General features: G+C 42.5%; 1 protein-coding gene across 5 annotated transcripts in view; it reads left to right on the forward strand.

Moving 5' to 3' along the window:
• Positions 1–26,429, forward strand: part of RBMS1 (RNA binding motif single stranded interacting protein 1) — a 335,966-nt gene extending 309,537 nt beyond the window's left edge. For all 5 annotated transcript variants that reach the window (XM_066575950.1, XM_066575949.1, XM_066575952.1 and 2 more), the window contains exons 11-14: positions 11,613–11,723; positions 14,136–14,216; positions 15,717–15,801; positions 23,391–26,429. In XM_066575950.1, coding sequence (XP_066432047.1) covers positions 11,613–11,723; positions 14,136–14,216; positions 15,717–15,794 — 270 coding nt within the window. In that variant the 3' untranslated portion in view covers positions 15,795–15,801; positions 23,391–26,429. The remainder of the gene's footprint in view (positions 1–11,612; positions 11,724–14,135; positions 14,217–15,716; positions 15,802–23,390) is intronic.
• Positions 26,430–26,712: the final 283 nt, after the last annotated feature.

The raw sequence follows: 26,712 nt of genomic DNA on the forward strand, positions 1-26,712 counted from the left end.
TGTTGTAAACCTGAGTTGGCTACGTTTGTACTATAGTCTATAAATGATTCCAACCTAAGCCAGTCGTCAATTCCCCACAAGTTAATGACTCAGCGCTGCTAATTCTGCTGCTGACTCATCCAAATACACTACTGCTATATGACTGCTGAGCTGCAATACTGCACAGAGCCTGGAGGTAGGAGAGGTGCTATTACTGCAAAAAAATCAACATTTTACAAGTTTCATGCAACCCCCTTATCCAATTATACTAATCACTGCCAGCATTCTCGGCATCCCACAAAACCGTACAAACACCAGCCCAGCCGAGGCAAGGGTGGGTTTTGTTTGGTGGTGATGTGGTATGGTGTTTTTTTGTCTTGTTTAGTTTAGTTTTTTTATTCAAAGGGAAGGTATCATCAGAAAATGACCAATTTATGTAAAACACATTTTTGTGTTAAACATATTAAGAATTTTTGGTGATTTTTTTTTATTTTTCACTTTTGGTCACAATCTATATTTAGAAGAAAGTAAAATCCTAAAATCCCGCATTTTTCACACTGACCACAGAGCCTAATAAGTTGACATTTCCTGATCTGTAGAGAAAGCTTTGCCGCCATGTCTCCCTAACATCACAGGCAGTATTACACTGAGAGGTAACACCTATATGTAGATAACACAGGGTCCACCATTCACAATAGGTATAAGCTGGGACCATCTACCCACATCCCTGCACAATCACCTCCGCACAGAGCATGTCTAGAACAGTCTCCCATACAAGTCAATGGGGCCTTCCTGTCCATTTTGTGAATGACCCATGAAGCTGCTGCAAAGAATATCTCTAAATGCTGTTAAATGCAGCTCAGGAAGGATGGCTGCCCAATAGTCATGTATAGAGAACAGAGTAAAAAAATTCTACAATCAGAAATTAAAAACTGATGAGATAGATGGAATATGTTGCTTTGTTTGATTTTAATTAATAATAAAAAACAGGTGCCCTTCAAAAGGGACTATATCACCAATCAGCCCACTAATGGTGCCTGGGCTGCAGACACTGCAGTTTAGTGACACACATCTGTTTAAAAGACCCTGGAGAAACACAGATGGCCACAGCAGCCTCTCTGACAACCTAACATACACTGTGTATAAGTATGCATCAATAGTCCAAGAGATTACACCTACATGTATTGACCAATGATGCCCACATCATTAGTGTTGGCCAGTCAGATCAGCACGTAGTGCCATAGACTACCGATGTATACTATATACAGTGTGCATCAGGTAGTCAGAGCAGTGGTGTGGTCATCTTTGTTTCTCCAGGCCCGAATGGTCGCTTCAATGGTTTTGAAAAAAGAACGTTTCAAAATTTGCAGCACACCGCAGGGAGGAGTCCGCTGCAGCTCCAATCACATCTCCCCCTGCCGCTGATTGATAGGTCTCTCTGTATTACTGTGCATATAGAGGGACCTGTCAATCAGCAGGAGGGGCGGGCAGTATATGAATATTAATGAGCTGCACTGTAAACTACTCAACCAATCAGCATAAGGTCAGATTTACATTGCCGTTTGCGAGTTGCCCAAAATTCTCGGGTGCAACTTGCATCATACAGCACACGGACATCCCTGCAGGCAGTGGACATTGCATGTCTGATTCCCATCCGTGAATCACACAGACCAAAAGCCTTAAGTGGTGCATTTAAGGCCCCTTTAGACACAACGATTTTCGCTCAAAAATCGCTCAAAGCCATCTTTTGAGCGATAATCGTTGTGTCTACCTGCACTGACATCATGCAGTTTTCGTTAAGCCGTTGCTGATCTTTTAGCATGCTGAAAGATCAGCAATCAGTTATCAGGAATTCCCAGCGGGATACAGCTGATACTATTGTTTCAGCTGTATCCCGCTCCCTAAAGACAGGCGGGGTATGAAGAACACAGCTGTCCATCTGTGTTCGCCATACCCCGCTTGGGGTGCTCCACTGTATAACAGCTGGGCGCTGCGAGCTGGGAATAGCTGGATGCAGAAGACAAGCAGGTCCACCCCTCTTGTCTGCTGCATCCCCCGCACGGAGCACTCGGCTGTATAACAGCCAGGCGCTCTGAGTGGGGAACAGCTGGATGCAGAAGACAAGCGGCCCCGCTTGGAGCGCAAGGTGATTGCTCAACGTTTGAGCGACCACCTTGCAAAAAGCACACAACGATTATTGCTCAAAAATCGCATAAAAATTTTTTGAGCAATAGTCGTGTCTAAACCAGGCTTTACACAGCATGCTTATCGTGTGAGCAGTCATTAGATTGAGTGGTTTGCATGAAAATTATTAGGTGTAAACGCGGGCAGCGATTGAACGATCAGCAATAAATCGTTAGATTATAATTATCACTTATCAGATCTATGTGCACCTGAAAATTATCGATCGTCTGCTGCAAATCCTTTTCGGGTAAACGAGCGCTGTAACGACTTGCGGACTAGAAAGCAGCGGCAGACAGGATGACGAGAGGCGGTTATGATCCAACGAACGCTCAAACTACCCGATGATAGTTCAGTATAAACGCAGGCCAGGCGATCGATTACTACCTCACAGCTGGTCACATGCTCGTTTCAATTTATCTTGCCATGTAAAAGGGCCATAGGTGAAAGAAACACCAATTTCTGCCCTCTGTCATACGCAGTATCTGCAGCCCGGCCACCGATGGGTACCGGACAAGATCCTTCTAATTCTCAATTGGCTTTCTTTACAATATAATGCGCTTTTTAAACATAATTTGACACTCTAATCCATGTAAGATATTGAGCAGCTTTGCAGATATGTTGTTTGCGCTCGTTGGTCTCGTTACCTAACGAGTTGTACTCCAGAGCTGCATTCTAAATTCTTACTCTTTTTTTTGTTAAGATTGTAATAGTGAGATAAGACCCCTGAAGTCCTGCCGCTTAGACCCGGGTACATAGATAGATAGACCAGGTAGTATGTAATGAGGTGATAAACTAGCGACAAGATCTCTTGTGACAGATTCTCATTAAGGGCAGGTTTGGCAGCCGGTGGCCATGACGCAGGTGAAGTAGAATTCCCAGCATGCACCTTACAACATTAGGAATCCTGAGAAGGAGAACAATGAGATTGAAGAGCCCTTAACAGTACTCCATGTGCAGAAGGGCTGTGTGCAGCAAACAAAGCCGTCGCCGGCGAGGAGGTGTACTGGAAATTAGGCAATTGTTTAATCTGCCGTTATTTATACGCGCGCTCTTTTGGAAGACGCCGTTAACACACCTCTCTGAGTAAACACATCACCCTCTTTATTCATTTAGCCTCGGGACCATTCATTTTTCACATCTGTTCTATTCGCTCACTGGAGCTAAACGATCTCAGATTCTTCTTAAGATGGCACGCTAAGGCCAGATTCACGCGGGCGGATTTACACACCTCCCATCACCCCAGTGATCACTAATGTTTCATAATGATCTCTATTTATGTAGCGCCAACATATTCCGCTTCTGGCCTTGTTTTAATGCATATTGCCAGATGATGATGAAAATAAAAAAGTTATATTGATTGGTCCTTCTTGCGTATGCATCAAAAACGAATGCGACATACAGCGAAACTGGTCAGTTTTTCACAGACCGAAATTGCATGTATGAATGAGCCTTTAGATTGTGAGGGATGACATTCTCTGTGCAGCACCGCAGAATACGTTGGCGCTATATGAGGGATGAAATAGTAAAATACATGGCTGCTATACATGGGATGTAATTTTACAGGGTCTGCGGAGAAAATGTGGGGGCAGACCGAGCTTCATGCTGATCGTTGGAGGATCCAGGAGCTGGACTGTGGCAATCAGCTGGGCAGGCGCCTACCTTTAGTGAAGGGGTGGTCTAGTAACCAGGGCTGTGGAGTCACTGAGTTTGACCACCAACTCCATAGCCCTGGTAGGAATCCCTAGCAGACTTTTTTTTTTTTCTCTTATAACGGGGGCAGGTCACTTGGTCAGATTTCAGATGACAAAAAGGGGTTAGACTAAAGGTGGAGGAAATTCCAAGGGGTTTTCCGACTTATAGAAAAACTTTACAAAGACAGGAAATGGTAAAAAGAACTAAGGGCTCATTCACACGGCCATATGCAATTTTGATCTGTGAAAAACACGCTGCGTTCACTGCATATTCGGTATATATGTGTATTCTTAGATGTGCACACTAAAGACCCTTAAGGCCTAAAAAATGCCAGTTTTGTCACAACCCACAGAATACGGATGCTATGCATATTCACTGCATTTATTTTTTTTTACACACCCATAGACTTTAGTGCACAATTTTCAATTTTGGTCCATGAACAATTGGTCCATGGGGTGTCCGTATTCAGTCAGTAAAAAATAAGGACCGAATATGTGTGAATGGGCCCTAAATTATACTTGCCACCCTCCCCAATGTGTTCAGCAACGTCACTCCGTTCCTCACCACCGGTGTATTTACACTGGCTGCAGCCAATCAATGGCCTCACTGAGATATAGCTCTAGACTGCAGAGTTGGTGATTGGCAGCCACGGTCATGTGTGTATACAGAAGGTCACAGCTGCAGTGTAAATGTAGACCACCGGTGAGGATCAGACCGGGGAATAGAATTAGTTTGTTATTTATAACCACGTCCTGCCCTTTGTAAATCCTTTCTATAAGTCGGAAAGCCCCCTTTTAACTTGAACCATTGGAGAGTTAGTGCTGCGTGATCCAAAACTATAGGCTCGATCAGTGCCAACGCTCCGAATAGCTTGCACTTTGGGAACTGCCAACTTGAGTTGTATATGAAGCCAAAACTGCAGCTCACCAATCGCTGACTTTGTAGGCCATTTAATAAGAATGTATTACTTTTTACCTAAACTTGTGTAAAATAATTTAAAAATACATTCTCTCCTACTTCATAGGCTCCCACCTTGTCCAGTGCTGGAGCCACAGTGCCCGCTACTGGGAACCCGGAAGAATTAAAGTGGCGGTCATGCCTCGTTCATTGTGCACATGACCAACCAGGCAATTGAAGGCTTCAGCAGTGATTCTTCCATGTTTACTGAAGCCTGTCATTGGCTGAGTGGTCACATGCACAATGTACAACATATGACCACCTGTTGTCGGTTGCCCCAGGGGTTCCAAGCAGCAGGCATCAGGCCCCTGTGATGGGTGAATATATATATTTATATATATATTTTTTTATTTTTTTTTAATTTCGAGTTTAAAAAAAAAAAAAAAAAATTCCCAAAGTCCCAGCAAACCCCTTTAGCTAATTTTCATAGGTTATAGACATCTTGCAAGTTACCATCAAAGCCGTCATTGGAACAGTTGTAACACCTCTTACACATTATGGAATTTCCAACATCAAGTTGAATGAGAAAAGTCTTTGTTAGTTCATCACATCTCGGCGAGGATTGTGTGCGGTAGAATTCCCCTCAAACTAGCTTAGTTCCTATAAAACTATATTCAAATATACAATAACTTCCTGCTGCAGCAGGTAACACTGACGCCTGTTGTTAAAGTTTTTATTTATGCCAATTCCAAGTTCTATTTCTTGCTATTCATATAGAAAGAAACAAAAGAAATAACTTCCCCCCCCCCCCCCCCAAAAAAAAAGAAATTGCCGGTTGCTGTCATTCTAACCCTCTAAACCTCTCTCTCACCTCGTATCATTGCATCATTAACCACGAACCATGCTTTCTACAATTTCCTTCCTGAAAAGGAACACACACTGTTTCTGGCCGTGTTCTCCGGTTGTAATTTATGTGTATCATTTTTTTTAATTCCCGTGCCGGTGTTACAAAATTTGCATGACAAAATTTGGTTTTCTTCCCAGTAACTAATTAACATGAGTTTGCAAAGAGTGATGAAAGAATTTCTCATGAAGTGTTATGAAATGTGCATTATAGTCATTCCGAGAACTGGTCTCCGCGATGAGAGACTGTCTGATACAGGCATCTACAAGCGTGCGCAGTGATGTCATCCAAAAGGTATTCTTAAGTCTATCGACTGACTCTGCTCCGCTAATGAAATGCAAACACTGACTAGTCACTCGCCTGCAACAAAGAGATTGATGAAATGGATTGAGTCTAAAGGACCAGACAAGTTCCCGGGCAAAAACTTCTACCAGAAAAACAAATCTTTAAAAGAATCTTTCATCCCTTTAAATTCTGAATTGCGCTAGCTGCTTTACTACAAGTCATCTGCTGATGTGTCGCGGGTCTTGGCATCGCAACTCTGATGCAGGAAAGGATGTAGAAGAAGGAGTTACAAAAATATGCAATCTCTATTTAAGAACCGAGTAATGCATGTAATAATGGTGGAGTGTCCCCTTAACCCCTTAGTGACCAAGCTTTTTTTTTTTCGTTTTTTCCTCCCCCCTTTAAAAAATAAAAATAAAAAATCATAACTCCTTTTATTTATCCATCAACGTAGATGTCTGATGGTTTGTTTTTTGCAGGACAAATTGTATTTTTCAGTGGTACTATTTAATGTACTGAAAAACTTCTAAAAACTTTTAAGTGGAGTGAAATGGAAAAAAAATAATAATAAATTCCACCATCTTTCGGTGCGTTTTGTTTCTACGGCGTACACACTGCAACAAAAATTACCTAATAAATTTATTCTATGGGTAAGAACAATTACCACGATACCAAATTTATATAGTTTTTTTTTTCTTTTCTGTACGACTTTTTTTTTTTCCCCAAAGATATTTAATTTTTTATAATTATTTTTTGCTGCTATCTTCTGACAGCCATAACTTTTTTACATTTTTGGCAACATACTTGTAAAGTACATACAGCTTTTTGATCACTTTTTATTACATTTTTTCTTGGAGACAGGATGGCTTAAAAAGCGCAATTCTGGCGTTCGTTTTTTTCTCTGACTGCGTTCACCGTGCAGGGTAAATAATGCGTTCTTCTAATAGATCAGACTTTTATGGACGCAGCGATTCCAAATATGTATTTTTGTTTATTATTTAGATTCTTTTAATATAAATATCACAAAAGGGATTTTTTTTTTAACTTTTCTTACCTTTCAGAAGGCCCCCAGGTGCCATGACACCCACACGGCAACCAGCGATCTCATCGTGGCTGGGCCGTACGGCACCCCAGAATATCGATTTGAGAGATTTAAATGTCGCTGTCAGAATTGACAGCGGCATTTAAAGGATTAACAGCTCCGATCAGTGGGGCGGCTTATCAGAGCTGTTGCAAGAAACAGACATCACCCGCATGTATGAAGCAGGATCCACTCGCGATCTCCCTTCATACACACCCCGAACATGTAGGACATAACTGCCTGTCCTGTAACGTTGAGGAATACAGTCCATGAGCAGGGTTCGATCACTTGAAACTTATACAATTTCCATTGTCTGTACTGTTAGTCCTAACTCCTATAGCAGGCCTGCTTATTAACAAACTGTCTCTTTTCTGGTGTGTACACCTAGCATCTATGTGGAGCCCGGACTCACTTACTGCTTAGTTGCGCAGGAGTCACCAATACCACAAACCAAGCTTGTCTTGGGTCAGGAGGGTGACTATAGTGATTTCCTTAGCCTTATCTCTTCTCTGGATCAGTCAGCCTTCTGGCAGTCTAAGGTTCTACAGCAGTGTGTCCAAGGGTCTCTGGTGCTGGCTCCTTTACAGCTGATATTCAGTTTAAAGGGGCTATTCCATCAAAATAATGTATCACCTATCCACAGGACAGGTGATAGACTATCACCCGAGGAATCATGAGAATGATGCACCTCAACTCCCCCTAATGATTAGAGTGGTGCACACATGCCTTGACCACCATTCTATTCTCTTCTCTGGGAATGAAGGAGATACTGAGTGCATTGCTTGGCAATCTCCGAAGACAGTGAATGGAGCAAATATGATTTCTCTATACACCTCTGTGTTGGGGCATCAATCATCTATATTTTAAATAAATATGCATTATGGATGAAAAAAAAGACCCCTGAATGACTAAATTAGTCACTCACTTTTCAAACAAGCTGTGCTAAAACGATAGCCAGTGTGATTTGTCACAAAACTACGATTTACTTTGTTTACCTGAATTTTAGGTCCTAAAATTATGTTTTTGTGCTGAAAATTCACTCTAAAAGTACTGGTCACTAAGGGTCTCTCTTCCTCCGAACTTGCGGTCCACTGCCTTCTGTCAAATGTGTTACTGGAATGATGGCAGAACATGTAGTGGAGGAGGGGAAGGAGTCATTGTGGTTATTGAAGTGTATGGAGAGCAGAGGGAAAGGGGATGGGGCGGGGGCAAGAGCATAGTATCACACACTGCCTGCAGCTAATTTTAAGTAACTGTTTACTGTGTTTTAGCCACTGAAATCACATCTCTGCTGTAGTGCCCTCCATGATGATATGTCTGTGTTTGCTAGATAGAGTGCAGGATCTGCAGTTCTCTGTTTGCAGTCTATGGAAGGCAGCACAGTAGCTGGCTAGCCCCACCATTCCTGAGAAGATTAACAATTAGATGTACATCCTGCAGCGGAGTGGGGGGATTGGGATGAGTCATTGTGGTCATTGAAGTGTATGGAGAGCAGAGGGAAGGGGGTGGGTGGACAAAAGCATAGTATCACACAGTTGCTTAAAATTAGCTGCAGGCATGGTCAGATCATTGTGTTTTAGCCACTGAAATCACGTCTCTGCTGTAGTGTCCTCCATGATGATATGTCTGTGTTTGCTAGACAGAGTTCTCTGGATGCAATCTATGGAACGCAGCGCAGTAGCAGACTATCCCCACTAGTCCTGAGAGGATTAAGAATTAGATGTACATCCTGCAGCTATGGGGAAAAATATAGGATACAAGTCATATAACGGCCATAAATCATGTTATTCCTCAAGTACACACACTGCAGCTTATTGTGAAACATCATCTGAAAATTTAAGTACACTTTCAGACATTTTTATGTAACCATCCAGAAATTCCTAGACAGTCCATAAAAAATAAGGCACTTTTTTCTAGTATCTGTGGGGAAAAAATTGATGCACCCATAATTTTATTTTTTTGAGTCTGTTGTTACTCGAGCAGATTATTATGGCCACAGTTATTACCATTTTACAGTAAACGCCAGTAATGAGTTCATATGAATATCTGACCTGTAGGCATGAATCTCTTATAATCTTTATCAAGCATTATGGTTTTCCAGAGTGTCTGCAAAAAAGGTTCACTGTCCGTGATTTCTGGATAAGATGTCCAGAAAAAAGACTAATTCCAGCTGGCAGCTCTGCTCCGCAGACACTTGTGCTGGCTCCGAAGCTGACATGTTAATCTGATTTTGCAAAGTATAGATTTTGTAACAGTAAAGAAGGCCCCGATAAACATCAGGGAAAATCATCCAAACCCGCTGATTTTTGTGGGACTGGACGACTGTAGTATCTGCATGGGGCCCTATCCAATCTGCCCCGATGGATGATGGCAGGGGAAAGAAGGATCTGGCACATTAAATGTTAGCCTCTGATCCTTTGGCTCTTCCAAGAGAGAAGCCACCATCGGAGGAGTCTGACTCCAACTTTCTCCAGTCTCCCCATGGAAACGCATGAATGCTCAGCTGAAGCAAATGTTGAGTATTTGGGGAGTCGGGAGAAATAGCTGTCGGCTGAACAAGTCATTGGCTGATGTCCATTAAAGGTATATGGGCACTTAAGTCATAAGATAAAGTAAGAAGCCGCTCTCCCAGATGGCAGTCCAGTGATCAGCATTATAGCACCGCAGTTCAGTTAAGGTATGGCTGTCAGCAAAGCATTGACAGATTCTAGTAGCAACCAGCACTGAGGCACAGAATGCTAAGGCAGCAGAAATGCAGTCCTAAGCTCTCGCTCATGACCTGAAGGTTGTGAGTTCAATCCCCGGATGGTTCATGTAGCTTTCCATCCTGCCGAGGCCAGTAAAAGGATTACCCAGCTTGGTGACGGGGTAATAAATTACTTGAAAGCTCTGCGAAATAAGTTGGCGCTACACAAATAAGATTTATTGTTACTTATTTCACACAATTCTGAATATTTTGTCTGGCCAATAAAATATCATGTAACACAAGACTCCTACAAAATACACATAAACAAAGGTATTTGCAGAGCACTTTGACACTTTTGCTTGATGTACATTGCTAAATCATGTCTAGATGTGAACGGTTTATGGTTATTCTCAGATATATATCTTTTATCTTTCTTAGTGTAAAACTTTGTTATCTATATATACAGATCCGCTTTACATTACGCCCCTTTTACACGGGGTGACTTGTTGGACACAAACGCCTGACAGGTCTGCCCAGCGATAATCGTTCCTGTGCTTTTACACAAGAATGAGTATCAAGTGAATGGAGGCAGATCGCCCCGGCCTGCCTACCTCCATTAACAGTAAGTAGGCAGTCATTCATAGTTGAACCACTGCCTGTTTATACGGGTCAATCCATCGTTCAGTTTTCTGCATGCAGAAACTGAAGATGGGTGAGAAGGGAACAAATTCTTGTTTGCTGTTTGGTCGGGGTATGCATTTATGATGAACTCTACTTGGTCCGTGTAAAAGGGCGCCTAGACCGGACAGTAGTCACTCAGGTAAATCAAAACAGCTAGCAACTAATGAGCTATTTCTCGCTTACTACCCTGTCAGGACCCTCATTTATACTGGAAAACTGTTTCAGAATCACTCATTGGAGCAAGTTTTCAGCTGACAGTTGGCCTATGTAAAAGTAGCCTTAACCCTTTCCAATCCAATTATTTTTTCTCAGCCATTCTCCCTAGCTCCAAATAAATTGGAGCTGGTGAGAATGGATGAGAAAAAATACATTTCCCTGCACCCTCCTGAATTGACAGAGGGTGCAGGTGCTCACTGCACCGTGGGGGGGGCCTGCTTACCTGTCCGGCATATTCCGCATTCTCCCTTCTGCCTCCTGGCTCGGCGATCATGTGACTGCTGGGGTCAGGTGGCACCCAGCGGTCACATGATCGCTAAACCAGAAGACAGAAGGGAGAATGCGGAAGACGCTGGACAGGTAAGCAGGCCCCCCCCCACGGGACCAGTGCAGGAGTGTATCTGCACCCGATGTGTCTGACGATCGGGTGCAGATGCACTCCTGCACTGCAGTGTCGGGCCTGCCCCGACATCGGAGCTGTGGAGGGAAATGATGATGTCGGGGCAGGCCCGACATTGGATTGGAAAGGGTTAAGCCTCTTTTATAAGGGACGATTATTATGCAATTTGCTCATTAGACCAGGCAGGTTGCACAATAATTGGGCAGTGTAAACACATGCAGTAAAACACCGATCAGCGATAAAGTCCTGATCGGATCCTTCATGCAGACCATAAAATCATTACTTGTGTGCCGCTATAGTTTAAACAGGCAGTCATTCATTTATGAACAACTGCCTGTTTACAGTGAATGTAAGCAGGCTGGCTAGAACGGTCTCAGACACACTTCACCTCCATTCACTGAGTGATGATACTCCTGCATAAAAGCACAAGAGCGATCAATGGCTGTCGGGCTTGACAGCCGCCCCGTGTAAAAGGACTGTACATTGCATGGCCTAAGCTACATGGACTAGATAGAACCATCATTTGATTTTTGTTCTACATGCATATTTATGTGATTTTTCATGGATATCTCTGCACGACTTCATTCCTTGTTGCTTTTTTCTTAAGGGGGCCGTGTTAACTCCTTCCATGGACCACACCATGTCACTACAGCCGACATCCATGATCAGCCCTCTGACCCAGCAGATGAGTCACCTGTCGTTAAGCAGCAGTGGAACAGTAAGTGTCCATCTCAGTAATTACAAAATTATAAAGATTTTTCGGTGCTTTCTGTGTCTGCATGAAAGTACCCGGCTGCAGATAATCACCTAAATTACACGTGTCTGACTTCCAGCGCTCCGTGTAGTAATTCACTTGACACAGACAGCTTGTTTCTAAGCCGTGTTGGATCTGATGCATATTTTAAGTTTTGGAGAGGTGGGATTTATGTTGCAAAAGGATCCATGAGCTCACGCTTTCCAAAATAACTGTAGGCTCGGAAATGATCAGAGCAGACGCTGTACCGTGCCTGTGTGTTTTATGACTTTTTAATGCACATTCAGAGAGGGAAGCAGATAATGGGAGGCTGATTGAATTCCTTGTAACTTCCAAATTTAGACCTGCTCTCTAAGCTCCATCTGAAGCTTATCATTTATTCAGCTGTCGCGTTATTCCCCCACGTTCATTTAAATATCATCTTGGCGACGATAAGAGAAGGGAACCTGTTGTTCTCCGGTTATTAAAGAAACATTTCTAAATAGTAGGATTTAATTTGGGCATTCTTTCCAAATTAATTGGCATTGAAATATCTGGTGGATGCTAACACCATAGCGTAAGAAGTTAAAAGTTGTTGTTCTAATGGTTCTTACTCGTACCAGCCTGTAGGTGTCACTGTGCAGCAGTTTCTATGTAGGGAGTTTATATAGAGTAGAGCATTTTTTGCATACAGTGACACCTACAGGATGGAAGGGGTAGTTACAAAATAAAATACTAAATTGGGTGGGGCATAAAGTTATAATATTATGAAAAATATAAAAGTGCAGATATATTTCTGTTTAGATTTTATTTATTATATAGGAGTATCTTCTTTTTCCAGAAACAGCGCCACTTTTGTCCCTGGGCTGTATTACAGCCCAGTCTTATATACTTAAATGAAGTACAATACAAGACACAGCCCTGGACAAGAGGGCTAAGGAAAAAAGACTGATTTTTGTAATACTGGGCCCAACCCCCTTATCGCTATCTAAAGTAATGACACTTGGGCGCTTACTGATATTATCCCAATTAGGAGTGCCAATCAACGAGATTGGCGCTTACTTGACTGGCCTTCATACATGCCATAATGCATGGTTAAATTGGTCATTCATGCGATCCTTCGTCCATACAGTTTCAACGCCATCAGCAGCCTATCCCCCATTTATATAGGGAGATGTGCCAACGACGATCATTCACTTTTCGTTCATTTTCTGCAGGCATAAAAAGCATCGTTGGCTCGTTTACTTATCATTCAGTTTAAATAGTGATCATTTAGTCGTTCTCATTCACGTATACAGCGAATGGCAACGAATGAACAAGCCAACAATGGATCTGCCTGTATAAACAGGCTGTCCAAGCGAACGAGCTGGTGGTGACGTCATTCACTAGTTCAAACGATAAACCGTTTGGTGTAAACAGACCCATAGGGTGTACTGTCAGCTGCTATGAAACTGTATGGGGGTGGGTGAGGGGGCCGAATGATTGTTCGTTTCTATGAATCGCTCTGATAAACGAGCACCCATCCTCTTGATTGGCACTCATTATCTAGATTTTATCAGCAAGTGTAAAAGTACCCTAAGGGCTCTTTCTCACAAGCGTATGCGTTTTTATGATTTCTCGTCCGCGCCATAAATTTGCATGATTGGCCAATTTTCTGCAATCACAGCCTGGGATACTTAGCGTTTTCTCGTCCATTCACGCGACCGAGAACGACGGTTTTAGCGAAAAAATACGTCGCACCCTGGAAAATTCTCACTCGGCATAAATCCTTGTGATGCCTTCAAATGCCAAAATAGAGACGCCTGTAAGGTTTTCACAGCGCTGGATGCTGCTAAACTGCCTTTTTTTCCAGCTCCTATAGGAGTCTATGGGAGCCGCCGCCGTATCTCGGTCAAAAGATAGAACCAGAACTATCTTTTTTCCCACCGTATATTTGCTGGTGCATATTTACGTCCCTTATGTTCCATTTTTCACAGTCGAAAGAAAAGAAAAGATAAGCTTTGGCCAATCATAAGGAATCCCTGTAAGATCTGACCTGGTTTAGTTCTCTTCACTTGTAAGACATGTCCTAGTGACACAGTGAAGGAGTGGTGTACCTTCAGTGATACCACACCTAGGCATATAATGGGTCTTCCCCTTGTGAGTCATGACTCATGTAATTAAGATACGCCAAGCCCATAGCCGGTATCACACAGACAAGACAATAAGGTGGCGGGCTGAACACCCAGGATGATCTACGCGTTAAAGTAAAAGTATGACTAATGTCTCCACATACCCCGGTGTGCAAAACGGGTCTAGTCAGAGATTTCTGCATTGACAATTATGAGGGTTTCTCAGTATCGCATACCATTTCCTGCAAAATGATACATTAATTTTCCCTCCATTTTGCTTTTTCAGTATATGCCTGCAACAACAGCTATGCAAGGAGCGTACATCCCACAATACACACACGTCCAGACAGCTGCGGTTTCGGTTGAGGTCAGTATATTTGGGTGATTTATTGGAATTAATCATGGCTTTTTTTTTTTTTTTTTTAATAAAGCAAATTTGAGTGTTTATGCAAATAAGACAAGATGTATTTCTAGGTTTTCTTAGGGGTTAATCTTGGACACAATGGGGATGGGGCTTAAAGGAGTTATGTCCAACTTTATGAATGTGGTGGTCTTAACACTGAGTCCCGTGTCCCTCCTCCTCCTACATTTGGGGTGGCGGTCGAGCATGTGCATTCATTTTGGGTGGCGGTCGAGCATGTGCATTCATTTGGGGTGGCGGTCGGGACTTGGGATTGCCGAGTACAAATGCTTTTGAAATGAACAGATATTCAGCACTCTGTTTGAAGAAAGGAAAGGGAAATTTGTTTATTACTAGAGATGATCGAACGTGTCCGTTACGGACACTTACGCACCCGGACACCGGCTTTCCCGAACACTTCAGTGTTCGGGCGTAAATGTTCGGGGGCCGCCGGGGGGCGGGGGTCGCCGTGGCAGCGCGGGCGGCAGCAGCGGGGAACAGGGGGGAGCCCTCTCTCTCTCCCTCTCCCCCCCACTCCCCGCCGCACCCCCCCGTGCTGCCACGGCGACCGCCGAACATTTTTCGCCCGAACACGGAAGTACTCGCAAAGTTCGGTGTTCGGGCGAAAAGGGGCGGGGCCGAACATGTTCGATCATCTCTATTTATTACCCCTCAGCAAGCTGAGTACTCATTTGACGGACATCGGAAAGATGGAAGGCTGAGTCAACCTTGAGCCGGCTACCTGAACCATGCGAGAATTGAACTCGCAGCCTTCAGGTCGTGAGTGAGAGTTTAGGACTGCATACTGCTGTCTTAACACTCTGCTCCACAGAAGCATCCCTACAGTGACGAGAAGGGGACACGGGACCCCCGTCCTCCAGGGTCTCAGCAATGGGAACCTCACCGATCATAAAGTTATCCCCTATTCCATAGATATGGTATAACTTTAGATTTTGGGATAACACTTTTAGGCCACCTGCCCACGGGCAGGTCGGACCCCACATGTGGGATCTGACCCGCTGCCCGGCAGACGACCACAGCGTACCTCTTCGGTGTCTTCTCTTCTCTGCTGTGCATGTGTCGGCACACATGCACAGTAGAGATGACGCAGCCACGGGACGGACATCTTCTATTGACATCAATGGAAGCAATCTGTGCGAAGCCCGCACAAAAATCGTGGCATGGCAGAAAAAGGCGTATTGTCATAGCATGCTATGGGCAAGATTTGCTGCAGAGTCCGGAGGCGGATGCCCGCTCTGGATTTCGCTATGGAAATGCCCCTGTGTGCAGGTGGTCTTAACGTGTCCCACCACTTATCTTCAGTAAAACCCGTGGATGAATATTAAGACGTTTCTCCCCAGTTTGGACAGGCTGATAACAGGGGACAATAGATTTCCCTCCCTTCACTTAATTTTACAAGGTTAACTTATTTGTAGATGCGCACTGATGTATTTTTTCTTTTTGCAGGAGCCCAGTGGTCAACAGCCGGTGACAGTAGAGACCTCTAGTGATCATTCTCAGTACACCTATCAACAAAACAAGTAACTCTAAGGTTAGGGGATATGTGCTGGGAGAAAGGCTTTATTATCCTAAAATGATGGTGATGTTGCTGTGTAATACCGGGGGAATTACTAATAATTATGTGGTGAAGGATTTCCTATTATGAGCTTTGCCTTCAAACAGAAAAAAATGGTATGTGGGGGGGGGGGGGGGATTAATGGAAAGAACAAACTCTTCTACACGTATTGTGTGCATGTAACAGAGATGGAATGTGGGTGAAGTATTAGCTCAGGGCTCCACAAGCACACGGCATCACCTGGAAGTGGCGGAGGAACTGTAGTATCAAAACTTTGTTCTGCTCCTTTCCTATGTAATGGTACTTTTACATGGCCGATAATCGCCCGCGTGATCACTTATAAGAGTGATTACAGGCAACTGTCGTCCCATGTAAGCACAGGACCCCGACAGGAAACCTGTTGGAGTTGTTTGGTTTTTAGGTGGGCCAAAAAACCAAATGACTGTCCGCCCGTGTAAACAGGCAGATATTTATCTATGAACGACTGCCTGTTTACTGTGAATGCGGTCAGGCAGCTGGAAGAGATCTCTAGAGCGCTCCACCCCCATTCACTGAGCAATCATCACTCTTGTCAGAAAATACAGGAGTACCGATAATTGTTGGAACGGCTGTTGGGCATTACAAAAATATCCAACTCCCCCCACTCCTTTGAAGTCGCTGTGCAAGCCCACAATTTTACTTCTATTCTCAGGAGGCGCTGTGTCGCTTTGCTGGTTCTCGTCTTCATCCCTTCACAGTTGGTGCTCCTGTTTACCCGCTGTGCAGGGAAATACTGTGGGTTTTAACCAGAATAAGTTATTTCACCTATCTACAGTATAGGGAATAACTTGCTATTCGGTGGGGGACTCACCTCTCAGACCCCCCACCGTTCTGCACATTCTGGGTCAGCTCTCCATTTGTTTCAACGGAAGTACCAAGAGTGACATCACTGCTGGGGAAGACCCTCGCAGTGACAGGAGAACAAGAGTGCCCTTCTCAAGATCGGCGGGGATCTTAGAGGTGAGACCCCCATGATCAGCAAGTAATCCTGTAGATAGAGGGGGTAATGTGTTAATTTGGTACAACCCCTTTAAGAGGTTAGGGTTGGCGTTGCTGCTGGGGTGTAGCTATAACCGTCTTTGTTGTATATCATAGTGACCGTCGGCAAAATATTCATGTAGGGAAGTGAAGTCAGGTGAGTTCAGGCCCGGCTCATGCGAGCGGCATTGTTGAGATGCCTCGTACTTGATTGCTGTCGTCTCTCCTCCGTCACAATAGCAACCATCTGTACACAGACACTCAACACGGCCGTTCTGTAAATAGCCGTATTACTCTGGATAATGTGCGCCGCAGCCGCGATGCTCTGTTTGTTCTCAGAAGTGTAGTAATCCATTTATCAGGACCAGGAGTTTGCAGCAGCGAAAAAAAATCATTTCCAGTAAGTGACATCAGTGCATCCAGCTGCTCGTCAGTATCACCGTATTATACGCTCGCCTATATTTATAGCATCTGCCGCCTTAAAGGGAAAAATGTCGTCTTTAAGTTTGGTCTCCTTAAATGGATTTTAGTCTGTAAAGAGAATTTTTATGTATTTTTTGTAATGTGATATTAATTTTTGAAAATGTTGGGGGTGGGGGGGGCTACCTTACTGTGTGGTCTATATAAGCAACACAGGTAGTGTGTGCTTTATGGCAGCTGCAATGAATGGGAGTTAAGAGGGTTGCCTGGTTAGCGGACAACCCCAGTTCAATAGCACTGCCTGCATTAAGGGTGAATTTGCATTGCAAAATCCAGATTCCGCAGCAAACACCACCTATAGCATGCAATGCAAAAATTGTTTTTTATGCACATGAGCGGATGAAAAATCGCAGCATGCTCCATTTTCCTGCGAATTCTGCACGGACGGCTTCTATTGAAGTTAATGAAAGCCGTCCGACCTGTGGCCCGTCCATAATTGACATTGTGGGTGGGCCACGGATTCCGCAGAAAAAGCAGGAGTTTATTTTAAAAATCTCTACTGCGCATGTCCGACGCAAGCCGTGTGGACCGTCCGCAGTACAGAAAGAAGAAAATGAAAGCAGGAACCCACAGACGTTGCTGCTGCCAGGGCCAGATTCCACAGTGGGACTACGCTTGCTGAATCCAATCCATCTGTGTGCATGCAGCCTAAAGCTATGAACTGAAGTATACTCACCCCTCCAGGATCCAGTGCTGCAGCCTGTTGCGGTCCCAGTGATTGTCGTGACAGATGATGTCACAGGAATCACATGACCACTGCAGCGTCTGGTTCTTGAACTCCTGGCATCATAGTGCTTAAGATGTGAGTGCGGATGCCTGGAGAACAAGCGGTGACGCTGTAGCCTCTCGTTGGCTACAGTGGGCAACTGATTTCCTGTGTCATCAGATGTCACAACAATCACCGGGACTGCAGCAGCTGGGGGGGGAGGGGGGGTAAGCATACTTCAGTTTATTGGTTTAATGCAGGAAGTTTTATTGAACCAGGCTTTTATGGTCAATGGACATCCCTTTTAATGGTAAGAAGGAGGTCAGTAGATTAAATGACCTTTCACACTGCTCTGCTGTTATATCGAGTGCTGATCGAGAGAGAGCGCATGGAGCAGCACTCGTTACTGTCATTTGCATGCAGCAGGTGATCCCTAGAATGGGGACGAACAGTCATTTTTAAGATCGTCTGCATACGGATTGCAACCAGCAACAGCGCTCAGGAGATTGTGCTGCCAACAGGAGGACATTCTTATGCTTGCATGAACGATTAAAACAGCTGAAGAGCAAGTGATTACGCCATCTCGGCATGTTCAGATGGGCCGCCATTCAAGCACATGTTTGTACCTGACTTATCTGCCCGTGTCAAAGGGCCGTAAAGCTGCCCATACAGAAGATAATGGCTGTTGTCCAAGCAATTGTTTGGCAGACAGCTGTGTTTTCTGACTCCCCAATGTATGTTCTGTCTAAAAGGGCCATTACTACAAAAACACATGGAGTAGCACCCCGGCTCCCAGAGACTAGGCAGTAATGGGGGATCTTAGAACTTGAGCAGTCATTAAACCCCCTACCCTCTGCTAAGGCCAGTTTCACATGAATTGAATAGCATATTCCACGATTACCGTCCATACAGATAATCTGTGGTAAGACGCGGGCATTGAAAGTCATGTATTTTTGAATTTTCCTTCACTCTAGTGGGTACGAATTGCATATTCCAAGAGCGGAAGGAAAATCACAGCTTGCTCTATTTTAGTGTGGATTCCGCATGGACGGCATCCATAGATGGATGCGAGCGACCAGCAGCCCATACACAATTAACATTGCGTATGAGTGGTGGAAATGCTCACAACTAGATAGGAGGATATAAAAGACAGAATACCAGCTGGAGGGGAGAGAGAGGTCTTTCTTCAGTGCGGATGATACGCTGTACATGCACACGGAAAACCACACGACTCCACGATCTTCCGTGACTAATCGCAATTACTTTCCGCGATGGATCGCAGGTCTTCCACTGCGGATACCATTATGCAGAATCCAACCCGTTCGTGTAAGCCTGACGTAAAGGGTCTTTTCCATGGCCCAATTATTGGGCACAAATATTTAACCGAACATCAGCTTATTGTGCGCACTGCACAAAACTGCAATATTTATGTGGATAGCCATATAAAAAGGTTGAAAAAAATGTTTGACTAAAATAACTTCATTTAAAAGGATCCCATCCTCCTTTAAGACATTACATTGCAGCCCAAATAGTTAGCAAAGTCATTATGTGTCCCAAAGACATGTGACTAGATATGAGCGAGCGTACTCGCTAAAGCAAACTACTCGAGCGAGTAGTGCCTTATGCGAGTACCTGCCCGCTCGTCTCAAAAGATTCGGGGGGTGGGGAGTGGCAGGGGAGAGCGAGGAGGAACGGGGGGAGATCTCTCTCTCTCCCCCCCGCTCCTCCCTGCTCACTCCCGCAACTCACCGGTCTCCCCCGCCGGCACCCGAATCTTTAGAGACGAGCGGGCAGGTACTTGCATAAGGCACTACTCGCTCGAGTAGTTTGCCTTAGCGAGTACACTCGCTCATCTCTAAATGTGAACTTTTACATTAATCTAAATTATAATTAAATGGATGCTAATTTGTATTCTATTTTCTATACATACTTTTAACTATATTAATTAGAAATAATTATACATTAAATAATTGAGAATGGATAAAAAGTAATGTCTTCACACTTTCCGTGCCTTATGCACAGGAGCTTTTAGAAAATTGTATAGAACTATGCTTAAAAGAATATAGATCTCAGGTCCTAATAAAAGTATCGCCCGGGCACCACCTCTATTGTGAGGATATGATTAGAGGCTTTCATTGAACTTAACATCTCTACAGTAATAGCCCTACTCTAACAGTGCTAATTCAGTGACCTCTGTAGTTTAGGCTGCTCCTCCTTTTGTTTTTTCCGTTGCCTGTTTTTTCTTAATGTATTTTTTTTTCTTTTTGAATAAAAATGTTCTTAATCTTCGTTAGTAATCTGGTGCCATCTAGTGATGAAATCTGCATATGAATGATTGTTCCTAATGATATATGCTCCTAGATGTGTTATTTCTATAGAGTTTGTAGAGATGACCACTGGGTCCTCTTAAGGCATACGATTCATTATATTCCAGATGGCAAACTATGGGAATAAGGAAGGTTATTAACTCATTAACAATTGGGGGGGAGGGGGTTAAAAGTTGGTCGAATTATGCAATTACTACTTATTTTAAACATGGCTGTCATGGTTTGAAAAAAGTTTGGGACTGATGAGTCACTACTATAGGTAGCCCCTTTAAACGGGCCAGGTACATATCATGGATTGCCCTCCTGTGCTTTACACACAGCAATAGTCATTCAATGAATCGAGAAATAGTTTCTGTCGTCCAACTCCATACACAGTAAACAGATGTTCCTCAAAGATTGAGTGACTCCTGGCTCCTCGGCCCGATAGTCACTTGGTTTTTAGTTTAGTTAAAAACTAAGCAACTCCAACAGGTGAGCGATTTTCTCATTCAGTGCCCTATCGGTGGCCGCATGTACATGGGACGATTATTGCCCGAATCACTGTTTCTAGCGAGAATTCGGGCGATTATCACATCGTGCAAACATACCTTTATGCTCGCTGTGAAGACGACCATAATCCTTAGCAATCGTTAAAGTAAAGCATGTCTCATTGAGCGAAAAGAAAACGATTCATTTTGATCAACTAGAACTCATTACACTGATTATTCCTACTTCGAAATTTTTCTTTGCCAGTAGTGATAAACGCTACAAATGTCCAAAAAGGACAGGAAGCATAAACAATAGAGATGAGCGAATGTACTCGGATAGGCACTACTCGTCTGAGTAATGTGCTTTATCCGAGTACCTCTCCGCTCGTCCTGAAAGATTCGGGACGCACTGCGGAGCGGGGAGCTGCAGGGAAGAGCGGGGAGGAACGGAGGGGAGATCTTTCTCTCCTTCTCTCCCGCCCGCTCTGCCCTGCTCCCCGCCGCAACTCACCTGTCAGCAGCGGCACCCGAATCTTTCAGGACGAGCGGAGAGATACTCGGATAAAGCACATTACTCGGACGAGTAGTGCTTATCCGAGTACGTTCGCTCATCTCTAATAAACAATATAATTAAAACCATTGCATCATGGGCATTTCTTTTTTGTTTTGTGGACCCTTCCCAACGAATTACCTGATTAAATACAAAAAATGTTTAGGACATTTGTTGGGTCATCGCCATATCTCTACATCTATGGCCAGCTTTAGGCCGCCTGCACATGAACGGATTTGCATTGCGGATTCCGCAGTTAGCATCCGAACCGTGAAACTACGACAAATAGTGCTGGTTAAATGCTATGGGAGAGCGCTTCTTCCTGCACACTCGTGGAATCGAATCGCGATTCCTGGAAGCGGAGGAAAAACTGGGGCAAGCTCCATTTTAGTGTGGATTGAAGGCAATAGAAGCTGTCCAACCCGCAGCCTTTCCACAATTGACATTTGACATTACGGATTCCCTGTCATTGCCTAGTGATGGAGTGGGAGAAATAAATATTTAAGAAAAAAAATCTGTACTTCGCATGTCTGATGGCAGCTCGCCGCAGCTATCCACAGCACAGATAAAAGAAGAAAAAGACAGATATGCTCGGACGTCGGCTGCTGTCAGGGTCGAAATCCGCTGTAGGCTCCCGCATGCGGAATCCAACCCATTCGTGTGTAGGCGGCCTTAGGCTTGTTTGCCACACTTTAGCACCCGTCTTCTGTTTGCAGCACTCGAACTCTACATGTTTCTACTGAACCAGATTTTGATTGGAGTAGAACCTGGTCATGATCTAAATTAGAGTCTGTAGAACCACTGACAGTCTGGTTGTTGCAACCCCAAAAAAAATCAACACATTATTGCAGCCATGTGAAACTGAAGAGAGTTTTTTAATACAATTTTCCTACAAGTGGAATATATGCAGTTGGTATAAAATACTAATGAGCACTTATGGGTACAACGCTGTCATCTCCAGCAGTCCCATAGAGCACATGCTCAGTCTCTACTTCATTCAAGCTTCTCCTCACTCCGAGGCACTTCAACCCTCACCACTCCGCACTCGTGATCAGTGGAGATCCCACCGCTCTGACCTCCAGTGATCTGAGATTTTTCACATAGCCTGTGGATAGGTGATAAATGTTGATTATACTCATGTAAAGCCCTTAGTTGGGACATTTGACCAGCTGGAGTCTGGGTTCTGCAACCGTAATTCAGACCTTCAAATGCAGCTACATAGATTGTAACCTCACCTAATGTATATCTATCCATATGACCTGACAAATTAATCCAAGTCATGGCCCTTCTACACGGGACGACAATCATGTAAATGAGTGCCGATGCCACCTCTAAGGTCGTTAGCACTCGGGCAGAGAGTTTACACTGACGGACTTCACAGCTAGATCGCAGGCCTCTCGCTCAGTATTTCGCCTTCTATAGGCTGATTTAGACACAACGATCAAAGAGAACGATCAGTTTCCGTTAACCAGTCGCTGATCCTTCTCTTTCAGCATGCTGAAAAAGAACAATCAGCCTTATCAGGAGTTCACAGCGGGATACAGCTGATACTATTGGTTCAGCTGTATCCCGCTCCGTGAACATAGCCGGGGTATGAAGAACACAGCGGTCCAGCTATGTTCTGCATACTCCACACGGAGCACACAGCTGTATTCCAGCTGAGCGCTCCATGAACAACCGGGGTATGAAGAACACAGCGGTTCAGCAGCCACGCTTGTCTTCTGCATACTACGCTCGGAGTGTAAGGTGATCAGAGTTTGAGCGATCACCTTGCCCTGTAAATGCACACAACGATTAACGCTCAAAAGACATCTTTTGAGCGATAATCCTTGTGTCTAAACCAGGCTTTAGTGGACCGCTGAACGGGGAGCACTTACACGGAACAAGAAGCCGGCAATTAGTGAGCAATTTTTTTTGCATTTATACTGCACAATGATCACTAATTAAATGGCCCATTAGATAAGTAAACTGATGATGTGAAAAAATCTTTACATTTTTTTTACCTTTTTCTCTTACAGATGAAATGATGACCTTGATTGGGGGAAATGAGGTTCAGACGCTGAAACAATCATGGATTTTTCTGAACAATCAAGCTTTATGAATTGACAGTTTTGCACAGGTTCTTGGAAAAAAAATTGTTATTTATAATGAAATCAACTCGAACTATTTTTGCTATAAGTTCTATGAGGTGCATAAAAAAACCCTTCAATTCATCTAGTGGCTGTTCCCCTGAACAGGTTTATTTTATTATGAGATTTTTTTAAACCAGTAACGTAACACAAAAAAAGACAGACTATGAGTTTATCTCTGGATATGCACAGGTGGCCATTTCTTTGAATACATGTGCATGACAGAAATTTTTTTTTTTTCATTTTTACATTTTTTGACAAGATTCTTCTGTTTTTAACTTTTACGAATGTCCTTGTTTTTCTTCTGTTTGTGTTTTTTTTTTTCTTTCTGAAGGTTAACAATTTTACCGGCAAAGAAACCAGTGAAGCAGGTCATTGCAAAAATAAAAAATAAAAAATTCCTGGTTTCTCAAAATTTTTAATTGGTTACAATAAAAAAGGCGTCTTTTGTGATGCCTCTGTGCTTGCAGTGTGAGTGTTGCTGTAGTGCAGTGTTGCAGTTGCTGTCCGTTCTGACTCCTTGTAATTTTTTCTCATAGCGTGAAGTGTCTTATCTTTTTTCAATGAATTCCAATTTGCCTTAAAAACTTTTAATGCTGTAGCTTTTTTTCCTCTTCGTAATTACTAGAAAAAATGTTTTAAAAAAAAAAAAAACACACAAAAAAAAAATAAAAAAAAAAGTGTAGATTGCTTTTGACCAAGCAAGCTGGTCAATTCTGCCTTGTAAAACAGCAGCATAGGGCTTTTAAGAGGTAGTCAATAAAAATTGCTGAAAAAAATTGGCTTTTTAATGTGCAGTAGATGTTTTTAATTGTTTTTTTTTCACGTAATGTATGGTAGTGGAAAAACGGAGGGTGGGTGGGGAGGAGGGATAATGTTTTGTGTGAAACACATTTTCTGACTGGGATGTTTTAATAGAATCAGTTGTTTGTAAGGCCTTATGCCAATCATTTGCTCTGGTAGTCTAAGCGATTTTAGGAAATCTGCTGTAAGATGCAATGTAAAAACTTTTTTGCTTTTTTTTGTTTTTGTTTTTTCCAGATAACTTGATGTTTTAGTGTCAGTAGAGTATAGGAAATGGGATAGGGGATTTGTCAGTGAATGTGTTAAGAAAAAAAAAATTTGTTCTTTGCTCTTTTTGTTTCTTTTTACGATTTAATGATAGTGCTTTAGATAGTTGATTGTGCTCAAACCAAGCAAACAAAAAAGTGCTGTTACAGCATCATGGCAAAAAGTTAGAGAACTTTAAAAATAAAAAAAAGCTGAGATATAAGCGGATGGTCAATGCATTGGGTACTCGCTCTCGATTAGGTGGAGAAAAAAAGTTTTAAAAAAAAGAGACTTGGCACTTTTAAAGGTAACTTTACCAAAGAACAAAGAGCCAGTAACCAATCTTTCCAGATTATTCTCAGCATGACATTTTTCTGTAATCTTTTTTTTTGCCGGACCAGTTTGCTGTTAGGAGAATGTGCCTTTTTTTGTACATTTGCATTTTTTTTAATAGTTTTAGTAGATGTATGGACACAATATTAAAAAAAAAAAAGCATGAAGGAAGACTTGGATCCAAGCAGTGCCACACTTCACGTCATCACTACAAGTATTAATTGTAAAGATAAAAATAAAATAAAAAAAATGTTTTGAAACTATGAAATTTCCGATTGGCCAAATACAGCATTTTAGTTATAGGCTATATAATATATATAGACTTCTATATATTATATACACATTTATGATACACACACCAATTTAGTGACACATTAGATCAATCACTGCTTATATTATGGCTTTTATGGTTTTATTCTAATAGCATATGTAAAGGAGAAAAAAAATTATGTTGTCTTCCAAAACTGTGTACTTGCCTGGTCAGCAGTGTGATCAGTTATCTACCTCAAAACTTTATTTCCTTTTTTAAATGGGACAGGTTGCTGGCACTGCCTGTTTCCACTGACCAAATCCTCCTAGCTGGAGCTAGGACTAAGCAGTTTTAAGGAAATTTTTTTGTTTCATTTTTATGATTTTTAATTTTTTTTTTTTTTACTATTTTAAGTATTTTTAGTATTAAAACTGCATGTATTTGACTTTAGCCAGTGGAGACATTTCATAGTTTCAAAAGTAATTGCTGCTCTGAGTTTAGATTTTAGTAAAATACATATTCACAAGAAGTGTATTGTGTTATTTTTTTTTCTTTATTTTATGTTTTTGCAGAGGAATTACTAAAAAAAAAAACTAAAAAATAAAAAAGTTGTGGTATAATTGGTTCAAAGCTCCCTGGTTTAAAAATTGCTTTAAGGAAACACCTCTTCTGCTTTGGGTGCTGGTTTTAGCATCGATCGAATGCTTTAACCGTCCCTTTAAGCAGTGAAGAATTAACATTCAGACATGCAGCAATTCTTTCTTCTGTAAAAAATCTTCTAAATTTAGCATTTGAGGTTTTTTTCTTTTTGAGAAAATTTATAGATAATTGATTGCAATATTATAAGTAGTCCCATCGTACAGATCTATTAAGAATAAAACAGTGCTGCGGGTGTCTGAACAAGGTGCCATACTTTGTGTCTGGGTAAGATTTGGAACATTAAAAAAAAACATAACCTCTGTACATAAAAAAAAAATAATCAGTTAAACATCACATAGTAGACAGCCATTAAATTATAAAAAAATTAATTTATGAAGAAAGACCTTTTGTACAGATTGAAAAAAAAGATTTTCATAGAGATATCTATATGATCAAGAGAGTTAATTTTTTATTTTTGTTTTACTAGTGCCACACACTTGCCAGTGGTAACTTATTTGTCCGGTTCAAGACAACTCTGTAGTTATTGTTAAACGCCAAAATAAAATTTTTGAACTGTAAATTTGATTAGATTGTTAGCTTTTTTTTCTGTTTTTTGTTTCTTTTGAAAACTTTTGAATAAAAAAGATCCAAAAGAAGTCGAGTATTTTGTTTATTTGTTGAACTGATTTTGTAAGGGTAAGGAAATTTTCTTAGTTCTGCAAATGACCGTTTCTGAAAAATGTACAGACCGGGTCATTTAGACCTATTTTATATCAGGAGAGCTGCTCTTCATTCTTTTTACATCAAAAGGGGCAAATCGGAGTATGGCTCAAGGGAGAGGAGAAGACTCCCTAGGGAAATTCAAAGAGGTGTTCCAGCCTGAACTATTCATCACCTATCCACTGGATTGGTAGTAGATACTTCAGGATGGAATACCCC

This window comes from Eleutherodactylus coqui, chromosome 8 (genome assembly GCF_035609145.1).
Source record: "Eleutherodactylus coqui strain aEleCoq1 chromosome 8, aEleCoq1.hap1, whole genome shotgun sequence".
NCBI lineage: Eukaryota > Metazoa > Chordata > Amphibia > Anura > Eleutherodactylidae > Eleutherodactylus > Eleutherodactylus coqui.